The sequence below is a fragment of the Coloeus monedula genome (assembly GCF_965178545.1).
Source record: "Coloeus monedula genome assembly, chromosome: 21".
Lineage (NCBI taxonomy): Eukaryota > Metazoa > Chordata > Aves > Passeriformes > Corvidae > Coloeus > Coloeus monedula.
This window is the reverse complement of record NC_138801.1, coordinates 9160271-9183233: the sequence shown is the minus strand read 5'-3', so window position 1 is coordinate 9183233 and position 22963 is coordinate 9160271. Positions and strand designations below refer to the sequence as shown.

Sequence of the window (22963 nt, the reverse complement as noted above, 5' to 3'; positions counted from 1 at the left end):
GGGCTGTTAGAAGTGACCTGAAGCTGGTCCACTAAATCACAGACTCATAATTGCTAAATATTGAGAGGGGTGGGAAGAAATGTTGTGTTTGCAGTGCTATTGGTGTGTCCTGGGGCTGGCAGCAGTGGTGTGAGGAGGTTTAGGGTGGGTTCAGTCTCCTGGGATCACTCTCTGTGCATGATCAGCTCTCCTTGTTGTGAATAAATATTGAGGAGCAAAGCTGTTTAACCAGCAAAAGTGTGAGCAGGCAGCAAAAGGAAAAGCTGCTGCAGGGATTTCCTTCAGGGAAAATAAGCACAAGGAGAGGCTTTGTTTTGCCACTCTGAATCCCACAGCAGATTTCTGACATGGTTCCTTTGTTGTCACTGCATTCCCTGTCATGTCCCAGGACCAAGTTTTGCTCCAGGTGGATGAGGGGTGTCAGAATCCTGGGCTGGAAGTGACCAGCACTGGGAGAACAGAGCAGGGAGCTGTGCCAGGCTTGGACAAGGGTGCTCTGCTTCCCCTGGGACACAGCTCAGGACTTAGCTGGGTCTTTGAAGAGGTGGAGATCAGGGAATCACAGCTGAAAGGATGACCAGGAGCATCGAGGGCAGGACTGCCCAGGACACCCCAAGAGCCCCACCCTGGGCATCCCTGGCAGCGCTGTCCAAACGCTCCTGGAGCTCTGGCAGCCTCGGGGCCGTGCCCATTCCCTGGGGAGCCTGGGCAGTGCCCAGCACCCTCTGGGGGAATCCAATAACAGAGCACATGCGGGAAGGGAGGAGCCAGCAGATGAAAAATGGATGCTGCAACACTCAATGCCCACAGGTGTGTGAAGAAATGTCCCCATGGTTTTGTCTGTAGCAGAGCCTGCTCTGGTCTCTCAGCTTCTCAGAGCATCTCGGAGCCAAGAGCACACAGCATCTGCCTCACAGCTGGGCCACAGATTTGGCATAAAATCCCTTACAGCCCTGACTTAGGGAGAGGTTTCCCTTGGGACCTGATGGGACCTCAGCTTGCCAGGCTGAACTCCTCTTGTTGCTGTGCATTGGTCCTGGAGATGTGCGGGGGGCCTGGGGAGATGCTGAGGGCAAGGCCAGCAGGGCACGGGGCACACACCGGTGTTGTGCACCCGTGACGGAGGTGGGAGCTGTGCTGCCGAGCTGTGCCACGGTGTAATTGTGCTCTCTCTTTCTCTCTGCAGCTTCAGGAAGCAGAGAAAAATCTCCTAATGCTGTTAGTGCTCAATTGCACTCACTATCGAGTTAGGGCGATTTGAATTTGCTAATAAGAAGCAGGCACCTTCGGCGTGCACATAAATGATAATTGCCAGCCTGTGGCTGTGGGGCTAATGTTGATTTTGTTGATTTTGTGGCTCACTATCACCAATCATCTGCAGGAAAGTAGGGCAGGGATGGCAGAGTGTGGAGCAGGCAGCCAAGAGCCTGGCAGCAGCTCCGAGTGCAGGGTTGGTTTGAGAGGGAGAAGAAGGGAGGGAAGAAAGGAGAAACCTCTCCTGTGGATGGTGCTTTTGTAGAAGTGGCACTAAAAGGCAGGGACACACTGAGGGGTGACCAAACCCTTGCACAAAAACCCCAAACCAGCTCAGCCAAACGATTGACTTGAGCACAAAACCACATTTGGAGCCCTGGATGTGTGACACCCATCCCAACAGAGAGAGCCTGTGGGTCCCCCACGACCCCCTTACACCCCTTCTGTTGGTACCTGGACCTTCTTCCAGCTGGTTATAGAGGAAATCCATAGAGAATTTTATAGAGAAATCCATATATGTGGATTTCATCCATGTTTCCTGCTGGATTTAAGTTTCCTCCCTCCCATTGTGTTGTTACAACCTGTAGTTTTTTTGAGTATCAGCCAGGTTTATTATAACGTAGAAAAATCAGTGTTTTAGGTCAAACTTCATTCATTTAGCTGATCACCGGTGTGTGCCAGACATCTCAGCACCTCAAATCTCAGAAATTCTTGTGTAAACACACTCCCCTACCACCCACGTGTGTAAAAATATCCAAACTTCTCCGTGCCTTAAACTCCTCCCTGGAGCTCTGTGTCCAAACTCTCCTGAGCAGCAGATGGAGTGGATTCCTCAGCTCCCTTTTGCCCGGGGAAAAGCCTCACTCCAGGCTTTGGAGTAACAAACTCGCTGCTAATGAGACCTGGTCGGGTGTGTGTAACCCAGCAGGGCAATAAATTGGTGTGAGCATCCATGGATTTGTAGGAAAAATCCCTCGTGGAGCACCGAACAAGCAGCACAAGGTTCTGTGAGAGGAAAGCACGTGGTGAAAGGAGGAATCTGCACAGCTGATGGACCCTGTGCGAGCTGACAGCACAAGAATCCCACCCCAGTCTCAGTTGTGCCCTGGCTGATACCCATCACTCATCCTGGATTCCCGAGGGCTGCAGGGCCCTTTTGCCCAAGGGCTGAATTCCCGGCTGTTTTAGGGATGCGGGCTTTGCATGCCTCCTCCTCTGGAAGATCTGCAGAAATCCAAAGAGCAGGAACTGTGGAGCAAGCCTGAGGCTAAAATGGCTTTGGAATATTGAAATGCCAAGAGTGCCACACGTTTGTGCCCACGCCTGGCTCTCCATCCATCTGGGAACGCAGCCTGGCTGACCCCGTGCCCACGTGGACGTTCCCTCCGAGGCTGGAGAGGATTGAGACGTCTCAACCCTGCTCCAGCAAATTGCCCTGCTCAGAACAGCACTCGAGCAAATGTGTGAAGCTGAACAGGAGCTCAAGTGCCTCCCTGAATCTTCTGGGGTTTATTTAATGTCTCAGGGAAGATTTATTCCAAATGACTGTGGGGTGGCCACCTCCAGGTTTAATAGGAGAGGTTTCAGACCTACAGCAGGAGAGTGACATATATCAGACAAACTCCAAGAGTCTCAGCAATTGCTTTCTGAAAAGCCATGAAATGTCTCCAAACAGCAGCGTAATCATGGGGGCTTGCCAAGGAAAAAAATCTCCAGCTGAAGAGATGCCCTCGCAGCTCGGCAGCATGAAAGCACCGAGGGTCCAAACAGCTCTGAGCGTGCCTGGCAGTCGCTTTCCTGCCCAGGATGAAAAAGGCTGCTGGGTGCTCACAGAACCCAGCCCTCTGCCATCCCTGCTGCGTCTGGGGCTGCGGTGACACGGAGGGACAGAACGGTTCTGAGGAAACCACAAGCGGAGCTGTCACTCGATTTTGTTGTTCTGAGGGCAGCCCCAAATCCGTGCTCCAGCAGAAGAGGCTGTGGGGGCTCTGGGCAAAATTTTTGCTCTTTTCTCAACAGATTACATGCCCTGGGTGCAGAGGGTGGGCAGGGACACCTTCCACTGTCCCAGGGTGCTCCAAGCCCTGTCCAGCCTGGCCTTGGACACTTCCAGGGATGGGACAGCCACCACCTCTCAGGCACCCCGTTGTTTTTCCTCCGACAGATAAAGTTCCTGGCATGACAGAGCCTTTCCAATAGGAAATTTTAAATCCTTTTTTTATTATAGCATTGCTTTTATTTTTTTATTGTGTCCAAGGCCAGGCTGGATGGGGCCTGGAGCAGCCTGGGATAGTGAAAGGTGTCCCTGCCCATGGCAGGGGGTGGGATGAGGTGGGCTTTAAGGTCCCTTGCAACCCAAAATATTCTGTGATTCTAAAATCCAGCAAATCCCTTGCAAGGGAGGAAAATCACCCAGGAACTGTGGGAAGCAGCTCATCCCAAAGCCCCCTGAGTGTCCCTGCCCCTTCTGGGGTTGGTTTTTTTATCAGTGTGGCCTCTGGCAACACCTTTGCTGTCCATCCCTGTTCCCAGACTGTTCCCTCCCACAAAGGACTCCTGGAATACAGAGATGAGCAGCTTTGAGCTGCTCTCATCGTTTTTTACAGGCTTAATGAATATACACTGGAGTAAACATATTCACACTTCAATTTGGAATTTCACAGGCAGTTTTCATTCAAATTTGGAACAACTTGGCAAGGCCTGTGCTTGGGAAAAACCTTTTTTTCTTTTCCTATAGCAGAGAATCCTTTTCTATTTAAAATATCTTCACAAAACCTTGTGAAACATCTTGAGATAGAGCCCAGAGGATTGTGACCAACTGGTTTTTTGTTCTGTTTTGTCTGAAGCAGGGAAATGGGAGGGATAAAATACCTTTGGAATCTTGTTCTGAGTAGGGATTGCATTGACAAAGGGCTGCTGGGCCTCGGGGGCTCTGCTGTGCTCTGAATTCTGTGGGACTGAGCTCTCAGCTCCAGCTCCTGAGCTGCAGATTTATCCACAAGGATGTTTTTTGCTCATAATTAAGGAAAGTCTGAGCTGTTGGAGGTGTCTCATTAGAAGGTAAGAATGAGAAGGTGGGCCCAACCTAAATAAATCGATGCTCTGCTCATTCCCAGTCCTCTGCTGCAGAATGCAGGTGTGTAACAGCAGCCCATGGTTATGATTTTATGCGATGGAATCAAGGCTTTCATTCATTCAACCAATTTCCTGCTGCTGAAAACTTCTCGGGAATCTTTGCTGGCGATGTTTAGAGGGAAAATCAGGAGGAATCTGGATCTGCATTAGGATGATGAGGAAGCCTGGGCATTATTCTTAGGGCTGTTGTTATTTGCAGTGATTTTGGGCCTTGCCCCACAATTTCCTCTGCTCAAAGCCAGAAAATGATGAAGTATTGGGTTGCTGTGGTGCTCTGGGAATCGCTCCGTGTGACTGGCTCTGCCCTGCTGACCGAGGGGCTGCACGGCCCAGGGGCTGCTGAGTGGCAGGAAAAGTTAATTCTGCATCTACTCACTAGACCAGCAAATCCCTGAGTGGGCCTGAATGATCCCTGTCTGAAAATCTTGTGTGTCCCTGAGCAGCCAAACTGAGCAGGGCTCTAAATGTGTGTCTGTGTTTTATACATTTATTCCTGTGGATATTTCTCCCTCCTCGGGACTTTTGGAGCACATTTGGGGCCAGCTTTGACTCTTCAGACAGCTGAAGCCTTTGCAGAGTAAGAAAAGCACATGCAGAGAGCACTGAACTTATTCCAGGTGCAGCTTGACTCACACAGGAATTCTCTCAGGCATTGAATGGTTTGTGCTCGATGAGAATTCCAAGCTCAACAGCAGAGCCTGCTTTTCAAGGTGCTCCCTCCAACTGCACAACCCAGCCCCAGGAGCTCCTGTGCTCTCCTTGTGCCCCTTCCCCGAAAATGCAAGTTCTGTGTGCTCAGAGAAAGCTGAAGATGGGTGACTGAGGCACTGCTGGTGGGAATCAGAATATTTGGAGTTTTGCTGGATCAACTGGCTGCCCCTGTCGCAGCTCAGCTTGAGTCACGTTTTGTGAAGCTGTTGGAGTTCCTTGGTCTCGTGAGCTCTGTGGCTTTCAGGTTTGTGGTAAAATGTGTGAAATGCATCACCAGAGAATCACTGAATGGTTTGGGTTGGAAGGAATCTTAAAGATCATCTCGTTCCAACCTCCCTGCTGAGGATAGGGACAGCTTCCACCAGAGCTGGGTGCTTCAAGCCCCATCTAACCCAGCCTTAAATCCTCCTTATCTTCCAGATAAGTGCCCCGTGGGGCTCAGAGAGGGGCTGGGCAGGTGTTTGCTGGGGCAAAACTTCCTCTTGAGAACCCCAGCCAGAGGCCTGCCCTTCCTCACCCTAAACGTGCCTCACTTGTCCCCGCCAGGAGCAGCTGGTTAAAAATAAAAGAAAGGGAGGAGAGGCTATGAAATAAAAACAAAAGCATTCAAAAAGAGGTAGAGTCCCTTGGCCAGCCTGTTATTTCTGACGGTGGCAGAGCTTTCCCAGTGCCAGGCAGGCTCATGAATAAAGCAGCTGAGTGAGTTCATGCTAGCTGGGGAGAGAATGAATTTTTTATTAAGAAGCCCTGCTAGCATATTTATGTATTGATATATTGGTGCCATAAGCCTTTGGATCAAGGCATAAACCAGCAGTGGTTTTGCTTTTCCAGCCTCCCCAGCTCTGGAGAAGGGGAGAAACAAAGGGGAGGATTTGCTTCTATTTAAACTTGGCTGAATTAATGTTATTATTGCCTGCAACAGCTACAGTCAGAACGTGTCCCTACATCTACTGCTATTGCACAGAGTTCAAATGCTGCCAGCTTTGAGGATTTTACCTGGAGTCTTCTGGTATTTGGGTTGATTTTATGCATTTGGGTGCTTTCAGAGGAAAGCCCGGCTCTGGATTGATGTGTTTGAGGGAATTACAGCTCCCTTCACTCTTCCGGGGACTTTCTGAGTTCTGTCATGGGAAATAAAAGGTGGAAAATGTGAATCCTAAAGGGGTGGTGATCTAGGTGTGTGTGAAGGTGGAAAGGAGGAGTGGAATAGCTCAAAGACTCCAAAGAGAGAGGATCTTCTCAGGAACACAGATTTGAGTAAATGTGCCGGGGGTTTGGGGTTCTCTTCCCAGGAGTTCAGGCTTTGTCAGGGCTCTGGTGTGAGGGGAGAGCAGAGACCACTGGGGGCTCTCTGAAGGCTTTTCCCACAGCTGCTGCCCCCATCCCAAAGGGCTCCCAGGAAACATCCTCAGCCATGGGATCTTTCCTGGTGTCCAAAACCCACCACAAAGGCACAGCTGTGATGTGCTCTAGGAGGAGATCAGATCACGGACTCACAAAATCAGGTTGGAAAAGACCTTTGGACTTGATGGTCTCAATCTATGACCTAACAGCACCTGCTCAACTAAACCATGGCATTGAGTGTCACCTCCAGGGACAGTGACACCTCCACCTTCCTGGGCAGCCCCTTCCAGTGCTCAATCCCTCTTTCAGTGAAGAGTTTTTTCCTAATGTCCAGCCTAAACTTCCCCTGGTGTGGCTTAAGACCAGCCTCAGGCAACAAGTGACAGAATGAGAGGACACAGTCTCAAGCTGCACCAAGGGAAATTTAGGCTGGATGTTAGGGAAAAGTTTTTCACTGAAAGAGTGATAAGGTCCTGGAATTGTCTGCCCAGGGAGGTGGTGGAGTCACCGTCCCTGGATGTGTTTAGAAAAGGATTGGATGTGGCACTCAGTGCCATGGGTCAGTTGAGGCAGTGTTAGGGCATGGGATGGACTCGGTGATCTTGAAGGTCTCTTCCAACCTGTGATTCTGTGATTTCTGGGAAATTGTTGTCTGGACCTTGTGTGAAGTTTAGAGCTTCCTGAAATCCCACCCGTCCCACTTCCAGCCATGGAAACCTCCAGCTAAGGGGTTTTCCTCGCAGAATCCTAAGAATTGGTGTTTGAGCTTGGCTCCCAGTTCCCTGCAGCTTGTTGGGGGCACTTTTACTTTAATTCCCCCCCTTTCCATGCAGTGGCACCTGCTCTGACCCACCTGATCCCACTGATCCCAACTGGGGGGATGCTCTGAACCCCAACCCAGCCTCACCTGGCTGTACTCAGAGCACGGTTTGGACCGACCACTAATTTCATTAACAATCCCATTTTAGTGTTATCCTTCCCACAGAGCACCCCAGGCTCTGCCATCTCCCTCCTGGGAGTGGCACAGCCCCAGAGCATCCGTGGGGACGTTCCTGTGCCAGCTGAATTTGGCTCTGGAGGGTCATGGGCAGCGCTGCCCCAGCTGTCCAGGCCCTGCAGAGCTGAGCATCAGATGCTCCCTGAACTGGGCTGGAACATCTGAGAGTCAGAAACCAGAGAAACTGGGCTGGATTCGAGCCGAAATTGTATTTAAACTGGGATGGGGAGAGAAAGGAAAAGCTTTCTGCAGATCCTGGTGTGTTCTCTGCGGAGCAGCACATGGGGTCAGCACTTGAGAAATGAGATTTCTCTCGATGCTGTGCTGGGGAATGTGGAAGCAGCTCAACTTTTACCTGGCTGTGCCCCAGTTTCACCCCCTGTGAGGCTGGGGATTGCAGCAGAGACCTTCTCGGGGCAGGGCTTGGTGGTGTTTGTGGGTCAGAAAGGCTACAGACGGTTGAAAAAATGAAAGCCTTTTTTTTAAAAAAAGGCTTTTTTTCTCCTTCTGTTTTCATCATAAGGCAGGTTCCACTGCTCTTGTACGTGCTTGGGACATTTTTGATTTTATTCTTAGCAATTTCTGTGTTCATTTAAATGTAAGAATAGGAGCAGAGAGAAATAAATCACCCATAAATAGCTTTGCTAATTATCAGAAATAGTGAGGAGAGAGCTGTGAAAAATCAGATGGAGGGTAAAGAGAGTTCTCCTCCATGCAAAAGCACTTAACTAAGGGAATATTACCCTTTAATTGCCCTGAATAAGTCAGGCTGTGCCACTGATTAGCTTCAATGAGTAAATCGAGGTGTGCTGTGTTTTGTATTTTGATTAAAAACACGGTAAAAGCAAATGGTCCGTGGTGCCTGGCTGTACCTGTCAAATTAAATCCCTTTATTGACCCCCGATCTGGAAACATTTGCATGGCAGCCCCTTAATTGTTTGTCTTTCACATTAAAGGTTATTTTATGTGAAGTGAAGTTCCATCCCCTCCCAAAGCAGCTCCTGCTCCCTTTGATCAGCCCCAAACTCAGTCTGGAATCAGCAGTGGGATCTGGGGGTGATCTGAGTCTCCCTGGGGATGGGCAGCAAGGAGCTGAAAGCAGGCAGAGAGCCTGGAGAGCCAGTGAAGGGATGGGGATGGGCTGGGAGAAGGATGCTGGAGCAGGCAAGGCTTTTTTGGTCATTTGCTGGCGATGAGATGGGGCTGGAGCAGAGCTGCTGCTGGTCCTGCAGCAACGAGGAGCTCCAGGGTGTGAATCCCAGACTGGCTGGGGTGGGAAGAGACCTTAAAGATCACCTCATTCCACCTCCACCATGCCAGGGTGCTGCAAGCCCCATCCAACGTGGCCTTGGACACTTCCAGGGATGAGGAAACTCCCCTTGGAGCAGCTCTGGGAACATGGGCAGTGGCCAGGGCTGCAGGAGAGGAGATGAAAGGAGATACAAAAGCATCTCCGGGCTCTGCAGCACAGCGCCAGCAGCAGTTGGCTGCTTTCAAGTCGATTGTTTCGAAACAGATCTTGAAATGAATTAATAACCAGACACAGCTGCCACCTTGTTAACACAGCTCTGCGTGCCTGAGACACAAAGTGAGGATTAATCCCGGCCTTGCTCTGTGCTGGACGAGTCACAAAAGGCCTGGTGGTGGGAAGCATCGTGTGCTGTGCTGGAGAACACCCCGCTCTCCAGCTCAGGGCATTAATCTCCCTGTGAGACAGCAGCCTTTGGCTTCTGAGTTTGCTACAGCTGACAGAATTCCCCACAGATCCCTGCACCTCGAGGGGTGGCCGTGCTGTCACTGCCTGGGGACACCAGCACTGCACGTGGAGGGAGGAGAGAGCCCCTGGGTGTGTGGAGTGAACACAGAAATGTTGTCCTTTGCACTCAGCTGTGAGCAGGGACAGCAGCTCCAGGGTGGCTGATGGAGCAGGGGCACCTGGAACAGGCTGGAGGGAGGTTTTTGGGGATTTAAATCAGAGTTTAGCATGCTGGGTGCATCCTGCTCAAGTGCCAGGTCAGGGCATGGGAGCAGCCGGAGGCTGAGCAGAGCTGAGACTTTTTAGGGAGAGCACTCCAGGGGCTGGAGAGTTCATGTGGGCTTCATGCTTGAGGTGGAGATCACAGTGGCCCTGCAAGTGTCCCTTGGATGCCTCAGTTTCCTCCCGTGCAGCTGTGGGAGCCTTGTGATGTCACATTTAGGGGACATGGATCTTTCCATGCCCAGGGCACTCCTGGGGCCAGGTGTGGGCACAGCTCAGGAGGTTCTTGTGAAGAGCCCTGTGGCTGTTTTTAACCACAAGGCTCAGGAGCAGCGTGAGAGGCACCTGTGAACCCCTCCTGAATTTCAAGATGTAATTTTGCCACATTTTGTCAAGTATTTCATTTCTCTTGCCCTCCTGTTATGTCTCTGTGGGCTCAAGTGGCACTGACAGGCAGGCAGAAGTTACAGCAGTGAAATGTTGTAGCTGGAACATAGAAATTGATTTGATCTCTTGGCTCCTGCTGCTTAATGAGTGAGCCTGGAGCTCAGCGGATGGGGGGCTCAGGGCAGACAGAGCTGCCTGTGGGACTCTGGGGGCTTTCCCTGGGGGAAGGGGTTTGGTTTTCCTGGCAGCAAACAGCTTTTGAGTCATTAAAGCATCTCCCCGTGGCAGAGCAGGTGCTGTACTCTGTGCTTGGGTTCCAGCTCACCTGGGAGCACTGGGAAAGGTGTTGCACATCCATGAAGGCTCTGCTTTTTCAGGAGCAGTTTGTCACCACTTTTGCCTGGTGTTTGTTACCGTATCCAAAGTGGAGTTTGTCCTGGACCCTTGGGAGCAAGGCAGAGCAAACAGAGCCAGGCCCTGCCCTGCCCTGAGCAGAAGGGAACCCAGCAAAAGCTCAGGGAAGGCTGGGTAATTGCTTGTATTTCAACACATTTCATTTTTAAGGGCTTTGATCGTGGCATGGAGTTGTGGATCTGTCGCCAAGTTTGGGCTTCAGATGGATAAATAAACGATAAACGATCGTTTGGCAGCAGTGAACCCGCCGCGCTCCCTCTGCATGTTTATGTGGTTTCCCCTTCTCCCATCTGTTCCTTCCTCCAGCTCCTCCCCATGGGTTCTGCAGCCCCCCTTGCCTGGCTGACAGCATTCCCAGCCTCGCAGAACCATGGAATATCCTCAGCTGGAAGGGACCCACGGAGCCCTCCCTGAATGGGATCTGCCTGCTCCAACCAGAGATGTTTGCTTGACAAGATGAGAACTGAAGAACGGCCCCGAAATGTAGAAACCTGTCCCAGGCTCTTCCCCACTCCTCCTTTTTTCTCTTTCCAGACAAATGGTGCTGCAGGCAACACCTGGAATTGGCTTTACTTCATCCCTCTCATCATCACTGGCTCTTTCTTCCCTCCTGTGGTGGGAAGGAAGCACTGAGGATGAGTTTCCTTGTTCCCTCTGAGCCCATCTGCAGAGATGGAGAACAGGGCAAGGAGAGAGCTGAAAGCAAAGAGAGAGAGGACTGGGAAGACAAAACAGGGAATGAAGAAGTAGGGTGGGATGTCAGATATTCCAAACCTTCAAAACCCTAACTGGGCAGCTCAGAGCTTTCCCTGCATTTCTGCTCCCATTTTCCCAGTCTGTTTCTCCTCAGATCCATTTGTCCCTGCCGTGCTGGTTCTGCCTTGAGCAGGGTGGTTTGTGAGTGCCCATTCCTCTCCTCTGAGTCACTGATCAGCTGACACAGACACTCCTGAGGGTGTTTGCTGTTTGGAGAGATGTTTGTATCGTGTTTGCAGCCTGTTCCTGGAGGAAGGATGGGTGCAGAATTGCACCCTATTAACAAACCCCAGGGGGCAATCACTTGTGTTTGTAAATACAAATACTTGTATTTACTTTTAAATGTTATCACCTGTGAGAAATGCTCTGACATTGTGGGGTTTGCTCTTTGTTGGGTGACTTCTTACACCGAGACTTTTTGAGGTGGCACCAAGTGTGTGCACAGCTGAAACAAAGCGCATTTAAAGTGCTTCTCTCTGTGAATCCTGCAAGCAAAACTACTCTTGGGAATATGATTGGGCACAGTGACCAAAAAGCACCACAGATAATAAGTCAAAGGCACCAATATCAGAATTAATGCAGTTTTTGCCAGTTGGTATCTGAGCACTTCTCTGGGGGCTCTGCCTTTGGGCAGGGAGGTGAGCTTGGTGTTCCTGGATTTCTTTACCCCCTGCAGGAAGAGGGAGAAGGACAAGGAGAACGTGTTTAGGTCTTTCCTTTCTGCTCCCTTTCCCTTACACCCAACACCAGATCCTCAGATTGCTGCATTCTTTCCTCACAAGAGAGGAATTTGCATTTTCCTCAGCACTGGGATTCTGTCAATGGCCATGTGACGTTTTCCTTCTCAGCAGTTCCCCAAAGAGCTCCCTCGAGGCTGATGAATGCAGAAACTTTGTCATGAACTCCACCACCCTTCCCTCCCCTTCGTCTCCCACTGCTGCCGCCTCAGGGTGGGTTCGGCTGACAGGAGCCCGAGGTGCTCAGCCAGCAGATGTGCAGTTCCATCATTCCATAGATCCCGGGTTTCTTGTGGACTCCTTATCCATGTGTGAGCAGATTCTGGGCTCAGTTGCAGCCCGGCTGGAGGGAAGGCTGTGGTTCCCTCCGGGAATGGCTCGGTTCAGATGGAAATGCGGGGCTGACGCTGAGCCCGGGGGAGGGAGAGCCGAGGTGGGCAGGGAGGAGGCTGCTCTGGAGAGCCTGCACAGGCCAAGGCCACCTAAAAATGTGGTTTGGTCCTGCAGCAGGCTCAGCCTGGAGCTGTGGTTGGAAAAGGCCTTTAAGGTGGTGTCCAACCATTCCTCCAGCACTAACCCATGTCTGCTACGCGGCTTTTAAATCCCTCCAGGGACTGACTCCAGCACTGCCCTGGGCAGCTGTGCCAGGCTGGACAATCCTTTCCAGAAGGAATTCTCCCCAATATCCACCCTGAGCCTGCCCAGGCCCAGCCTGAGGCCGTTCCCTCTCCTCCTGTCCCTGTTCCCTGCGAGCAGAGCCCGACCCCCCCGGCTGCCCCCTCCTGTCAGGGACTTGTGCAGAGCCACAAGGTCCCCCCTGAGCCTCCTTTGCTCCAGCCTGAGCCCCTTTCCCAGCTCCCTCAGCCTCTCCTGGGGCTCCAGCCCCTTCCCTGGACACGCTCCAGCCCCTCAATGTCCTTCTTGAGGAGCCCAGAACTGGACACAGGATTTGAGGTGTCCCAGCACAGGGGATGGGCACTGCCCTGGTCCTGCTGGACACACCATGGCTGGGACAGCCCAGGTGCCACTGGCCTCTTGCCCACCTGGGCACACCTGGATCATGTCCAGCTGCTGTCACAGCACCCCCAGGGCCTTTCCCATCTTTCCCAACCCCTCTGGCCCAGCCTGGAGCTGTGACCCAAGGGCAGGACCTTTGCTGACCCTCAGCCCATTGGTGTGACCCCCATGGGTCCAGTCTGGGCTGATCCCTCAGCAGAACCTCCTGCCCTCCAGGACATCCCCTCACACCCAGGTCACCTCGATCCCCTCATCAGGTCACTGCCAGAGAGATCTGAGGGATCTTCTCACTGGAGCTAAGGATAAACCGTGGTGTGGATGTTGGGACAATCAGTGCTTTGGCTGGAATTTCACCTGGTGAACACACCAGAACTGACCAGAACATCAGTGGTGGACCCTCCTATGGAATTCCAAGGGGAATCTCCTCTGCCCTGCAGGTTCTGTGTGGTGTTTTCTTTCCAAAGTGAAATAATACTTGTGTTTGTCTCTCCCTTTTCCCTTTGTTTCCAGACAAACGACGCTGCAGGAAATACCTGGAATTGGCTTTACTTCATCCCTCTCATCATCATAGGCTCTTTCTTCATGCTCAACTTGGTGCTGGGCGTCTTATCAGGGTAAGGCAATGACTTTTTGTCCTCACCTGGATATGGAAAGGGAAGATGTGGTAATTTCAGCACTGGGCGGGGATGTTACTGGGAGAGATGGGTCACACATCTCACTGTGTCCCCTTCCCACATGTCCTACCCCGTCCTCTCCTTGCAGGGAATATTTCTGTAGAGCCCTAGGATGGGGACAGGCTGGTGAAAAACCCTGAACTGAGATGACTCTGAATCCAGACCCAGGAGTTAAGTGAACTCCTGGAATTAGGCTGGTTTGGGTCAGTGCAGCTGACACTTCTGTGCTGCCTTGAAAAGCCATCAGGAACCTGCTGGTGCCAATAAAAGGCTGGAGTGGGACATGGAAATGTTGATAATGCAGCAACCCCTGGGGAAAGGGGAAGCTCAAACCCAAGGCAGTTAAAAGATCTCAGGTTTTTGCTTTTTTTTTTGGTGGTTGTTCTTTGTTTTTTCAGGTTTGATTTTTTGTTGCCTTCTTTTGTTTGTTTAATCTCTACCTGCTTGAGCCAATGTCTGGATTTTGGGGACACGCTGGTCCCTCGATGCTCAAACCCCAGGGGTCAGCCAGGGATTCGGTGTTTGTTGCAGCTGAGTTTTGGCTTTGGACCTTTGCAGGAATCAAGGTGCCAAGCGTGAGGCTGGAACATTCCCAGCATCTGGGGAGATGGGATCTGCAATTAACACACTCCAGGGCTATAAAGCTCTCGGACTTTGGCACCTCATTCTGCCTGAGTTTCTTCTGAGAGCAGGCAGGTGATTGAGATCACAGAGATGTATTAAAATCTGGATTTTTTTTCTGCCTCTTGGCAGCAGGGGAAGGAAAAAGAATTGCTGCTGCCGTGTGGTAAAAGCCGTTCAGTGCTGCAGCTTTTTAAAGTGACTGGAGAAAGGAAAGTGCTTTCCAAAGAACGTTTCCAATGCTGATTTGTATTATTTTGTTGTTATTTTCCTCCTCAAAGCACAGGCTGTGGGCAGCAGTGTGGTGGTGTTTGAGGAGGGGAGAGGGCTGTGGGTGAGGCTGTGTCGCACCCTTCAGCTCAGGAATAATCATCACGATCAATAACTGATCACAGCCATTTAGAACTGATCAATAACTGATCACAGCCATTTAGAACTGATCAATAACTGATCAAAGCCATTTATAGGGCATCTGGTGTACCAGAGGCTTTGTCTGATGGCTGATTTAAAGGGAGTACCCTCTACATGTGGTTCATCAGGTGCCTCGTCTCCCTCCTTCCACACTGGGGTCAGCCCACACTGGCTGAAACGATCCGTGGGATTTAAAACCAACCCCAAATCCTGCAGGCTCCTGCTCCTTTGTGCTGGAATCAAAGGGGTTTGGTGAGCAGGAGCTGGAGACCTCTGCCTGACTCTCCTGAAAGCCTCTTGTTGCTTGGGGCAAAATATGAATATTCTATAAATGTAAAAACACAGCTCTGTGCAGGCTTCCCTTTGTCAGCGGTGAGGAGGAGAAAATCTGCCTCACAGAGGGGAGCTTTTAATTTCTGTTTCACCCAGTGGTTTGACATCCTTGCCTGGAATAATTCCTGGGGAGAGGTTGAGGGAATAAACATCACAGCACAGGTGTGGGGTGCAGGGCTCCTGGTGGGCCTGGAGGTGCTGAGCAGGGAAGGAAAAAGGCATAAAATGTATAAAAAATCCTTCCCTGTGAGGGTGGGGAGGCCCTGTTTGAACAAATCCTGGAAAATTGACCCCAGTGGCATCTTCAGACTCTCAAAATGTGCAACAAGAGATGAAACCCGGTTTGGAAGAAAGAGCAAACAACCTTCCCTCTCTGCTGATCCCTCTGGAATTACAGGACAGGATGAGAGGAAATGGCCTCAAGTTGTGCCAGGAGAGGTTTTGGTCGGATGTAAGAAAGAAGTTTTCATGGGAAGGCTTGGAGAGCCTTGGCATGGGCTGCCCAGGGTGTCAGCATCCCTGGAAGTGTTCAAAAAACCTGTGGATGTGGCACTTGAGGACACGGCTGCTGGCTGGATTTGCTGATCTTAGAGGTCTTTTCCAACCTCAGGGATTCTGTGATTCTGTAACAGCAGCAAAGGCAGGGAAGTGCCAGGGGGATGTGGAAGTGTTGGGAAAATCAGAATATAAATATAAACCCCAACCTCGGGGAGCTCAGGAATTCCTGGTGGTGCCACAGGGATGTCAGGCTCTCCGTGGATGCTGGGCTGCACCTGCTCCCCCCAGTGCCAAAGGCAGAGCTCTGACTGGGGAAACTGGGATCGGCTCCCCCTTGGCAGGCTGGATCTCACCAGAAAACACAGAAATTGTACCCCAGAAATACAGGAAATACTGGGCTGTTTTCCAGGGGAATTGAGACTTTTCCTGGAGTGGTCAGAGGTGCACAAGGGAGCTGTGATGGAGACAGCTCCTGAAATCCAGGGAGTTTGGTTGGTTTTTATGGGATATCCGGGGCTCTCCAGCAGGAGTCAGCACCCCATCTGCTCTGGAGCAGTGGTTCTGTGTCCCTCGTGGGGGTTTTCCCTCTCTGCTCCTCACTTTATATTCCCTCCCTTTCCATTTTCCTTCCCTGCTGCTTGATTCTTCCGTGAACTGACAAAACTCAGCAGCCCTGCTGAACCCAACAGAGCAGAAAAATACAGATTATTTCCTTCTGCGGGAGCTTTTGCTCAGTGCCACAGCTGATTTGGGAGCTCAGGACTGCACAGGGCCAGGAGAGCAGGAGCAGGAGGAGAAATTCCTCTCCCTTTTGATACCAGTAACATCTAGGAGCTCATTTCCTTCAGCTTGTGGAATTCTGGAATTCAGAACATGGGCTGGGAATTGTGCTGGGGTGACTCCCCAGTCACAGACACACAGAAAAAAAGGGAAAATATAAATGACAAACATAAATAATTGAAAACTAGGTGGAATTAGGAGACTTGACACCTGCTTTTGAAGCTCTGCTGGCTCATCTCTCCAGCCCTTCTGGTGATGTTATCCCTGTTCCAGAAAGCTGGGGACACTTTGCTTCCCAGAAATGGAGGTGGCATTTGGTAAGAGTGGAACAACTGCAGCGGTGAAAATGTTTAGGAATTTGTATCCATAATGTATTTCTCTGGGAACATCTTTCTGTGCTGGCTGCAGCAGGAGGTTATTTTTATTAGATCCTTTGTAAACTCTTTGGTAGCAATAAAACAGAATACGGCTTTTCCACAAAAAAAAAAAGATTGGATGCCTCTGGTGGCACCATGGGATTGTTCTGACTGCAAACCACGTCAGGAAGTGCTGACCCCAGCTGCCCTCCCGTGTCCCTTAAACACGGGGGTCATTTGCTGCTTGGGATGTCACGGCTTCGCTTTTGACCACAAAACACCCTGGGATGATCCTGATGAATTTTTTATTGAACTCTGCCCGTGGTTTGCAGCGAGGAGGGAAAAATCCCCATGTGGAGTTGAGAAGCGCTGCCCCACAGTGGAGCTTTTTCTGATTTAATCCTGGTTTCTTGCTCTCAGGCTCTTGTCCTGTGCCCCAAAGGACTGGGCACCTATCCCAATCCCAATCCCCATTCCCCACTCCATTCCCACCTTGGCTTCCAGGTGTTCCCTCCCTCAGCAGCCACTCCAATGCTGTTTCCCTCCTCCTGCTGCTGTTCCCCTCCCAGCCCTCAGCCTCCCCTCATCCCAGCTCCCAGTTTTTTTCCACAGGCTGCTGGGATTACGGAGTTTCCTACAGCTCGGGTATTAATCCTGCCCGGTAATGAGCTGGCTGATGCCACACAATACATGGGAGAACTGTTTTGATGCTTTGGATTACACAATGCAAAGAGGATAAACGTTATCCTGGGATGCTGGGAGGAGGATGATTGAACGTATTTCCAGGCTAAGTGCCTTTTGGCAGGATTTCAGGCGGGGCGGGGGGAGCGTCGAGGGTGGCGAGACAGCCGGAATTTTGGCCAGAGAGGCCACGCTCCCGGAATGATGCATTGGGATCCTGGGAGTCTGCGCCTCTCGAGTGTGAAAAATGCTGCTTGTCGTGTCCTCCAATATTTATGGTGGAGCCTGAGGTATTTCCAGCCCAGGCAGTGAAGAGTGATGGTTGTTGCCGGGGTTTACTCCTCTGGCTACGATCTCGGAGCGTGGGGAGGCTGCGCAGGGCCTGGGCTGGGTTCTCCCCAGACCTGCTCTGTCCTGGATGTGCCACACCTGTGTTTTATGGGATCACCAGGGGCAGGGACTGCGGGGAGGCATTTGGAATGGGCGCAGCAGCTTTGTGACACTGGGAGCCTGGCAGAGGACACAGCCCCCGGCACCTTGCAGGGGGACATGGGGCAGGGAAAAAGGGTTTTAATTCTTCTTCTCACCCTTCTCTGAGCAGCCTGGATGCTTCATCCCATCCCAACACCCTCCCTGAGGTATGCTCCAGGCTCCCTGGGGGATCTTTGTGTCACTGCTGTCCCTGGCTCCCTGGGGTTTTTGTGGGGTTGGAGCAGCTCCTTGTGAGTCCCATCCTGACCTCCCTGAGCATAGCTGGCTCAGGGACTCACTCTGCTGAATTTCATGACAAGTTTTCCCATCCTGAGGACTTCTGCCAGACTGAGATCATAAAACAAGACGTGCAGAGGCCAGAGGAGAGCGGTGCTGATTAATTTGTCACGATGGCAGAGTGTTCTTCTGTCCTCCTTCCCCTCATTACAGGGACAATCCTTCATTTCCCTGCACATTTGTTCCGCGTTCACCGTTTCCTGCTGGGATCTGACTTTGCCTGGTGTTAATTATTTGAAGCAGAAGAGCTGCAGCATGGAAAGAGATGAGATTCTGCTGCCTTTCTCCTTGCTTTTAGTCTGGTCCAAGGCCGTGCTTAAAAGGGAGGGGAAAGAGAAGAAAAAAGCAGAATCACCCTTTTTAACAAAGCCATCATTGCAAATGTGAAATGAGGGAGAAATGTGTGCTTCTTGCAGGAAGGGGGCAGAGAGCAGTGACTGATCCTACTGAATGTGGGTCCTTTGCTCCTTCTGTGGTTTTGGTTAGTCCAGGAGAGCTGGACTCCCTTTATTTGCCCTTCTCTTAAGCCACAGTGGAAATCAAAGCCTGGAATATAAAAATGATACGTAGGAGACCTAAATTTGAATTTCCTGGGGCCTCTGCTTTGTCCTGGGAGTAGAAACTTGAACAGAACCAGAAGTTCATCCCACAATTGCAGCAGGGTGAGGCGAGGAGATAAATGGGGCTTTTGAACTCCTTTTTCTTTGTTGGTGCCTCCTTCCAGCCAGGTTTGCCCAGCTGTGGCCCTTGCAGCTTTTCAAACCAGCTTAGGTGGAATCAAAGTCAAATTGGCACAAGCTGAATGTAAAGACAAAGGAAAGGAGGGAGGAAGATGCATTGAAAGCTTCACCTCTGTGGTGTTCCTCTTTTCTTCCCACAAATCCAGGATATATCCCATACCTGGCCTGCATTTGGAGCCTCTTGTTGCTGTGGCAGTGATTAAAGTGACTCTGAAGCCTGGCTTGGTGCTCAGAGATCAATCTCTCCGAGATACTTTCATCCCTTATCAGCTGCTGGAGGACAGCTGAGTTTTCCCCTCTTTAGGAGGAAGCGGGAGCAGCTCTCCCTGTGCAGGATTGATGGAGCCAGTGCTTATTCCTCAGCACTGGATATTGGGATGGCTTAAGCAGCTCTTTGGGCTCAGTCTGGACCTTTCCCAGTGGGATCCTGGCTGGCTGCAGCTCCAGGTGAAAGAGAAACAAAAATCTTTGGGATTCCAAGCAGCTGATGGGACAGCCTGGGGTGGGTGAGGAGCCACAGAGCTTTGTCAGCTCAGGCCTCTGGGCTTTCCTTCTTTAATCAACTCTGACTTCTCAGCAAACTGCAGGAAAACTTATCTTAGAGGTGCCAAACGCCACCAGCATAAAGGAATTCTAAAATATTCATTCTGGCTTTTCAGGTGAAGCTGTTGTTTGATTTCCCATTCCAGCAGTTTTCAGTGTGCTCTCCCTGTGCCCCGTGCATGGACTTCCTTTCACCTCCCTCAGGCTTTTTCCTTGCCCGAATGAGGAGCATTTCCATGTTTTTTCTTCTTGTTCCACATAGCCTTTCCAATCAGGATGCTCTGCCTGTGTTCAGTGGTGACCTGGTCCGGATTTTGGAACTATTTGAAACCAGCGATTTCGCATCACACCACATTCATCTCTATTCATGTTTCCAGAGCAGTAAGGCAGAGGCATCAAATTATTTTTAGTTTTGCCTGCAGATTTTCTGAGCATTTTGTCTGTGGATGAGAATAATCAAAGTCAGCACATCCTGAACTTCTCCTGATCCTTGCTGTGGTACAGAGTTGATGTTATGGGGCGTGTTTTAGCTGCTCTCCTGTCATTCTGTTTGCAGCCCTTGTGGGTGCAAAGTGCCAGCTACGCCAGCTAAGATTTGTCCTCTTGGGTTTGCACCTTCCCAGCTGTGGGTCATGTCCAGGCAGCTGGAAATGGCACTGCTTTTCTGTTCACTCCTGGATATAATCAGATTTCTCTTTCCTGAGCCAAGTTTCTGACTTCTAACGGTGTATTTCTAACTCAGCAGCATCCTCCCAGCTTTATTTGCCCTTCTCTTAAGCCACAGTGGAAATCAAAGCCTGGAATATAAAAATGATACACAGGAGACCTAGATTTGAATTTCCTGGAGCCTCTGCTTTGTCCTGGGAGTAGAAACTTGAACAGAACCAGAAGCTCATCCCACAACTGCAGCAGCTTCGTGTGCCCCCAAAGCGCAGAAATTCAGACCCGTTTCTCCTGTGACCCCGAAGTTCAGGAGTTCAAACTGTCTGGGTTCTGCAACAAACCTGAGGTTGGGGGAGGCATTAAAACCCATGTCAAAGGCATCAGCACCCATTTCTCCTTAAAGACCCTCACGCGTCGAGGTGTTTGCAAAGCCCTCAGCACTCATCTTTCCTATCGTTGGGGAAATTCCTCCTGCGCGTCGCTCTGCCTCAAACCTCAGCGGGAAATCGGCACCAAGCGTGTTTTGAGGGTCCTTCCTTGCTGAGCGAAACACGAGAGGAACTTGAAACGCTTCAGCCCCTCATCCAGGCAGCCCCCGAGGAGCACAAACCGGGATTTTGTCCGCAGCTGCTGCCGTGGCTCTGTCACACAGAGCCGCTGTTTGCCACCTCCTGCCTCCAGCCTGTCCCTCCCTGGGATGCTCCCAGGCTGCCGACAGCTCTCAAATCTCTTCCCGGGTACGGCTCCACCTTCCAGCAGCAAAGCTGCCACTCGCTGCCTCCTGTCCCGGCCAGTTCGGGTTCTCCACCTGGAGATGCGATGGATTCGGCTCGTGAGGAGCTCACTCCACCACCTGCAGTCCTGGCCGCTCCCTTGGCCAGCGCTCCCGCGCTTGGATGCTCCTGCTCTGGCTCCTCTCCACTCCCGAGGGCTGCGTTTCTCCAGGCAGGACTGGCTGTCCCCCCGAGATGTCACCTGCCAGCCAGGCTCAGCTTTACGCATTCCTTGGATATACTCGGGCTGGAGACGAAGTCAATCCAAAAACTCACTGGATTTTTTTTTTTTTTTTAAGATGTTAATTTTAAGACTTAAAATTCCCAAAGTTCTTCACAGCTGCTTTCCAGGAGCGGCTGGAAGTCCTTCCAAGATCTGCTGCTTTCTGAACAACACTTCAGCTCCGGGGATGGGGGCTGCTCTCCTGTGTAAAGTCCGAGATTTCCTGCGATCTGAACGTGGGATCCTTCTCAATGAGGAGCTAATTACCTGTGCTGTAATTACGAGTCGCTAATCACCAGCACTGTTAGCGGCAGCGATGACAGCGGTGCTGTCTCATCTCTCTCTGCCTCTCCTCCGCCAGTGGGAAGCGTTTCTGGCTCGTTTCTGAGCAGCAAACCTCAATCGCAGAGGTTTCAGGATGTGATCAGTCTTGCACTGACGCCGCCCTGGGTGTGTGCCACGAAACCCCAACCAGGAGGAGCATCAGGATGCTCCATCCCAGCTCTCTGCTGTCACACAGAAAGCTAATCACACACTCGGGGGATGAAGATTGGTGACTTTTTTTGATCGCTGTGGCAGTATTTTTAATTTAAGGCCAGCGTGGATAAAGTACTTGTAAGAATTTTAGTTAGAATTTCATGAGTTTATTACGTTTACTGACCCTGGTGGTTATTCAGGAGCTGCCTCGGTCTCTGGTGTGGCTTGGGGGGCTCTGGAATTGCTCTGGAGTGGCTCTTTCAGCGCGTATTTCACACCGAGATTTATTTCACTCTTCCACCCACCAAGGTGATAAGCAACAACCATCCATCCTCCGGGTGACATTAAGCACCGGCTGCTCTCGAGAAGAAAAATGGGACACCTTGAGCCTGACTGGATGTGGTTTCCATGATGGATGCACTGCCTTTGGATCCTGTTTGTCCCTGCTGTCTCTGTGGAATCGGCTACAACGTGGGCAGGGACACCTTCCACTATCCCAGGCTGCTCCAAGCCCGTCCAACCTGGCCTGGGACACTTCCAGGATCCAGGGGCAGCCACAGCTGCTCTGGGAAATCTGTCTCCCCACGCTCACAGAAAACATAATTCCACATTCCAGAACTGGCCAAAGCATGGGGGGAAAAACCCCCCAAAACAAACCATCTCTTTTTTCAGCTCTGAAAAAAAGTCTTGGAGGTAAAACTGGACAGGAAGCAGCAAATTTCTGCTCAGGCTTTTTCCTTTCTGGCGATTTGGGAGATTTTTGCAAGTCAGTGGCATAAATGGGAATTATGCTGAATAAAAGAAGAAACTTATTTACTGCTCCCAGCCCTTCCCATGGGGCTTTCTGTGTTTTCATTTGGAGCTGGCAGGGAAACTTCAGCTGAAATATTTTTAGATGAAATATGGCATTCTGAGATCGCTTTCCCCCCTTTCTTTGAATGTGTTCTGAAATTTGTTGAAGAGCTCTCAAAGGGAAATTCTGGGAGTTTTCCAGTTGCAGCAAATGGGGAATATTTCAGCTCCTGAATGGTGATGGATGGAGTGGAAGAGACACGCATCGTTTGTTATTACATTTCATATAGAAAACGTTCTTTTTAACAAGTCCCAGCTTCATCAAACCTCTCTCGCATCTCCTGAAATGAGAAAGGACAAATGGAGCTCCTTTCACCAGGAAGATCCTACATCAAGACCCTCCAGTCTTGAACCTGAATGTGCAGCAGCTCTGGAGCATTCAGAAGGAATTTAAGGGGCAGAGACCCAAGGAATCGCCTTCTCCTGGAAGTTACAATCCCAACTTCTCCAGCAATGCCTGGACAAAGACCTGGACAAGCTCGAGCAGTGGCCCATGGGAACCTCGTGAGGTTTAACCAGGCCGAGTGCTGGAGCTGCTCCTGGGTCAGGGCAGCCCCTGGGATCAATCCAGGCTGGGATGAGCAGCTGGAGCAGCCCTGGGAGAAGGACCTGGGGGTGCTGTGGGGGAGAGCTGGACCTGCCCCAGACCTGAACCCCCTGCCCTGGGCTGAGCCCCAGTGTGGGCAGCAGGGCAGGGGGATTGTGCCCCTGTGCCCCTGTGCTCAGGTGAGACCCCACCTGCAGAGCTGCCCCAGCCCCGGGGCCCAGCACAGGAAGGACCTGGAGCTGCTGGAGAGAGGCCAGAGGAGGCTCCAGGGGGATCAGAGGGATGGAGCAGCT

At 51.2% G+C, this 22963-nt stretch overlaps 1 protein-coding gene across 2 annotated transcripts in view; it reads left to right on the top strand.

Annotated features, from left to right (window-relative positions):
- Positions 1 to 22963, top strand: part of CACNA1B (calcium voltage-gated channel subunit alpha1 B) — a gene marked incomplete at both ends in the record, with an annotated part of 261208 nt that overhangs the window by 108948 nt on the left and 129297 nt on the right. For both annotated transcript variants that reach the window (XM_082295118.1, XM_082295117.1), the window contains one exon: positions 13241 to 13344. In XM_082295118.1, coding sequence (XP_082151244.1) covers positions 13241 to 13344 — 104 coding nt within the window. The remainder of the gene's footprint in view (positions 1 to 13240; positions 13345 to 22963) is intronic.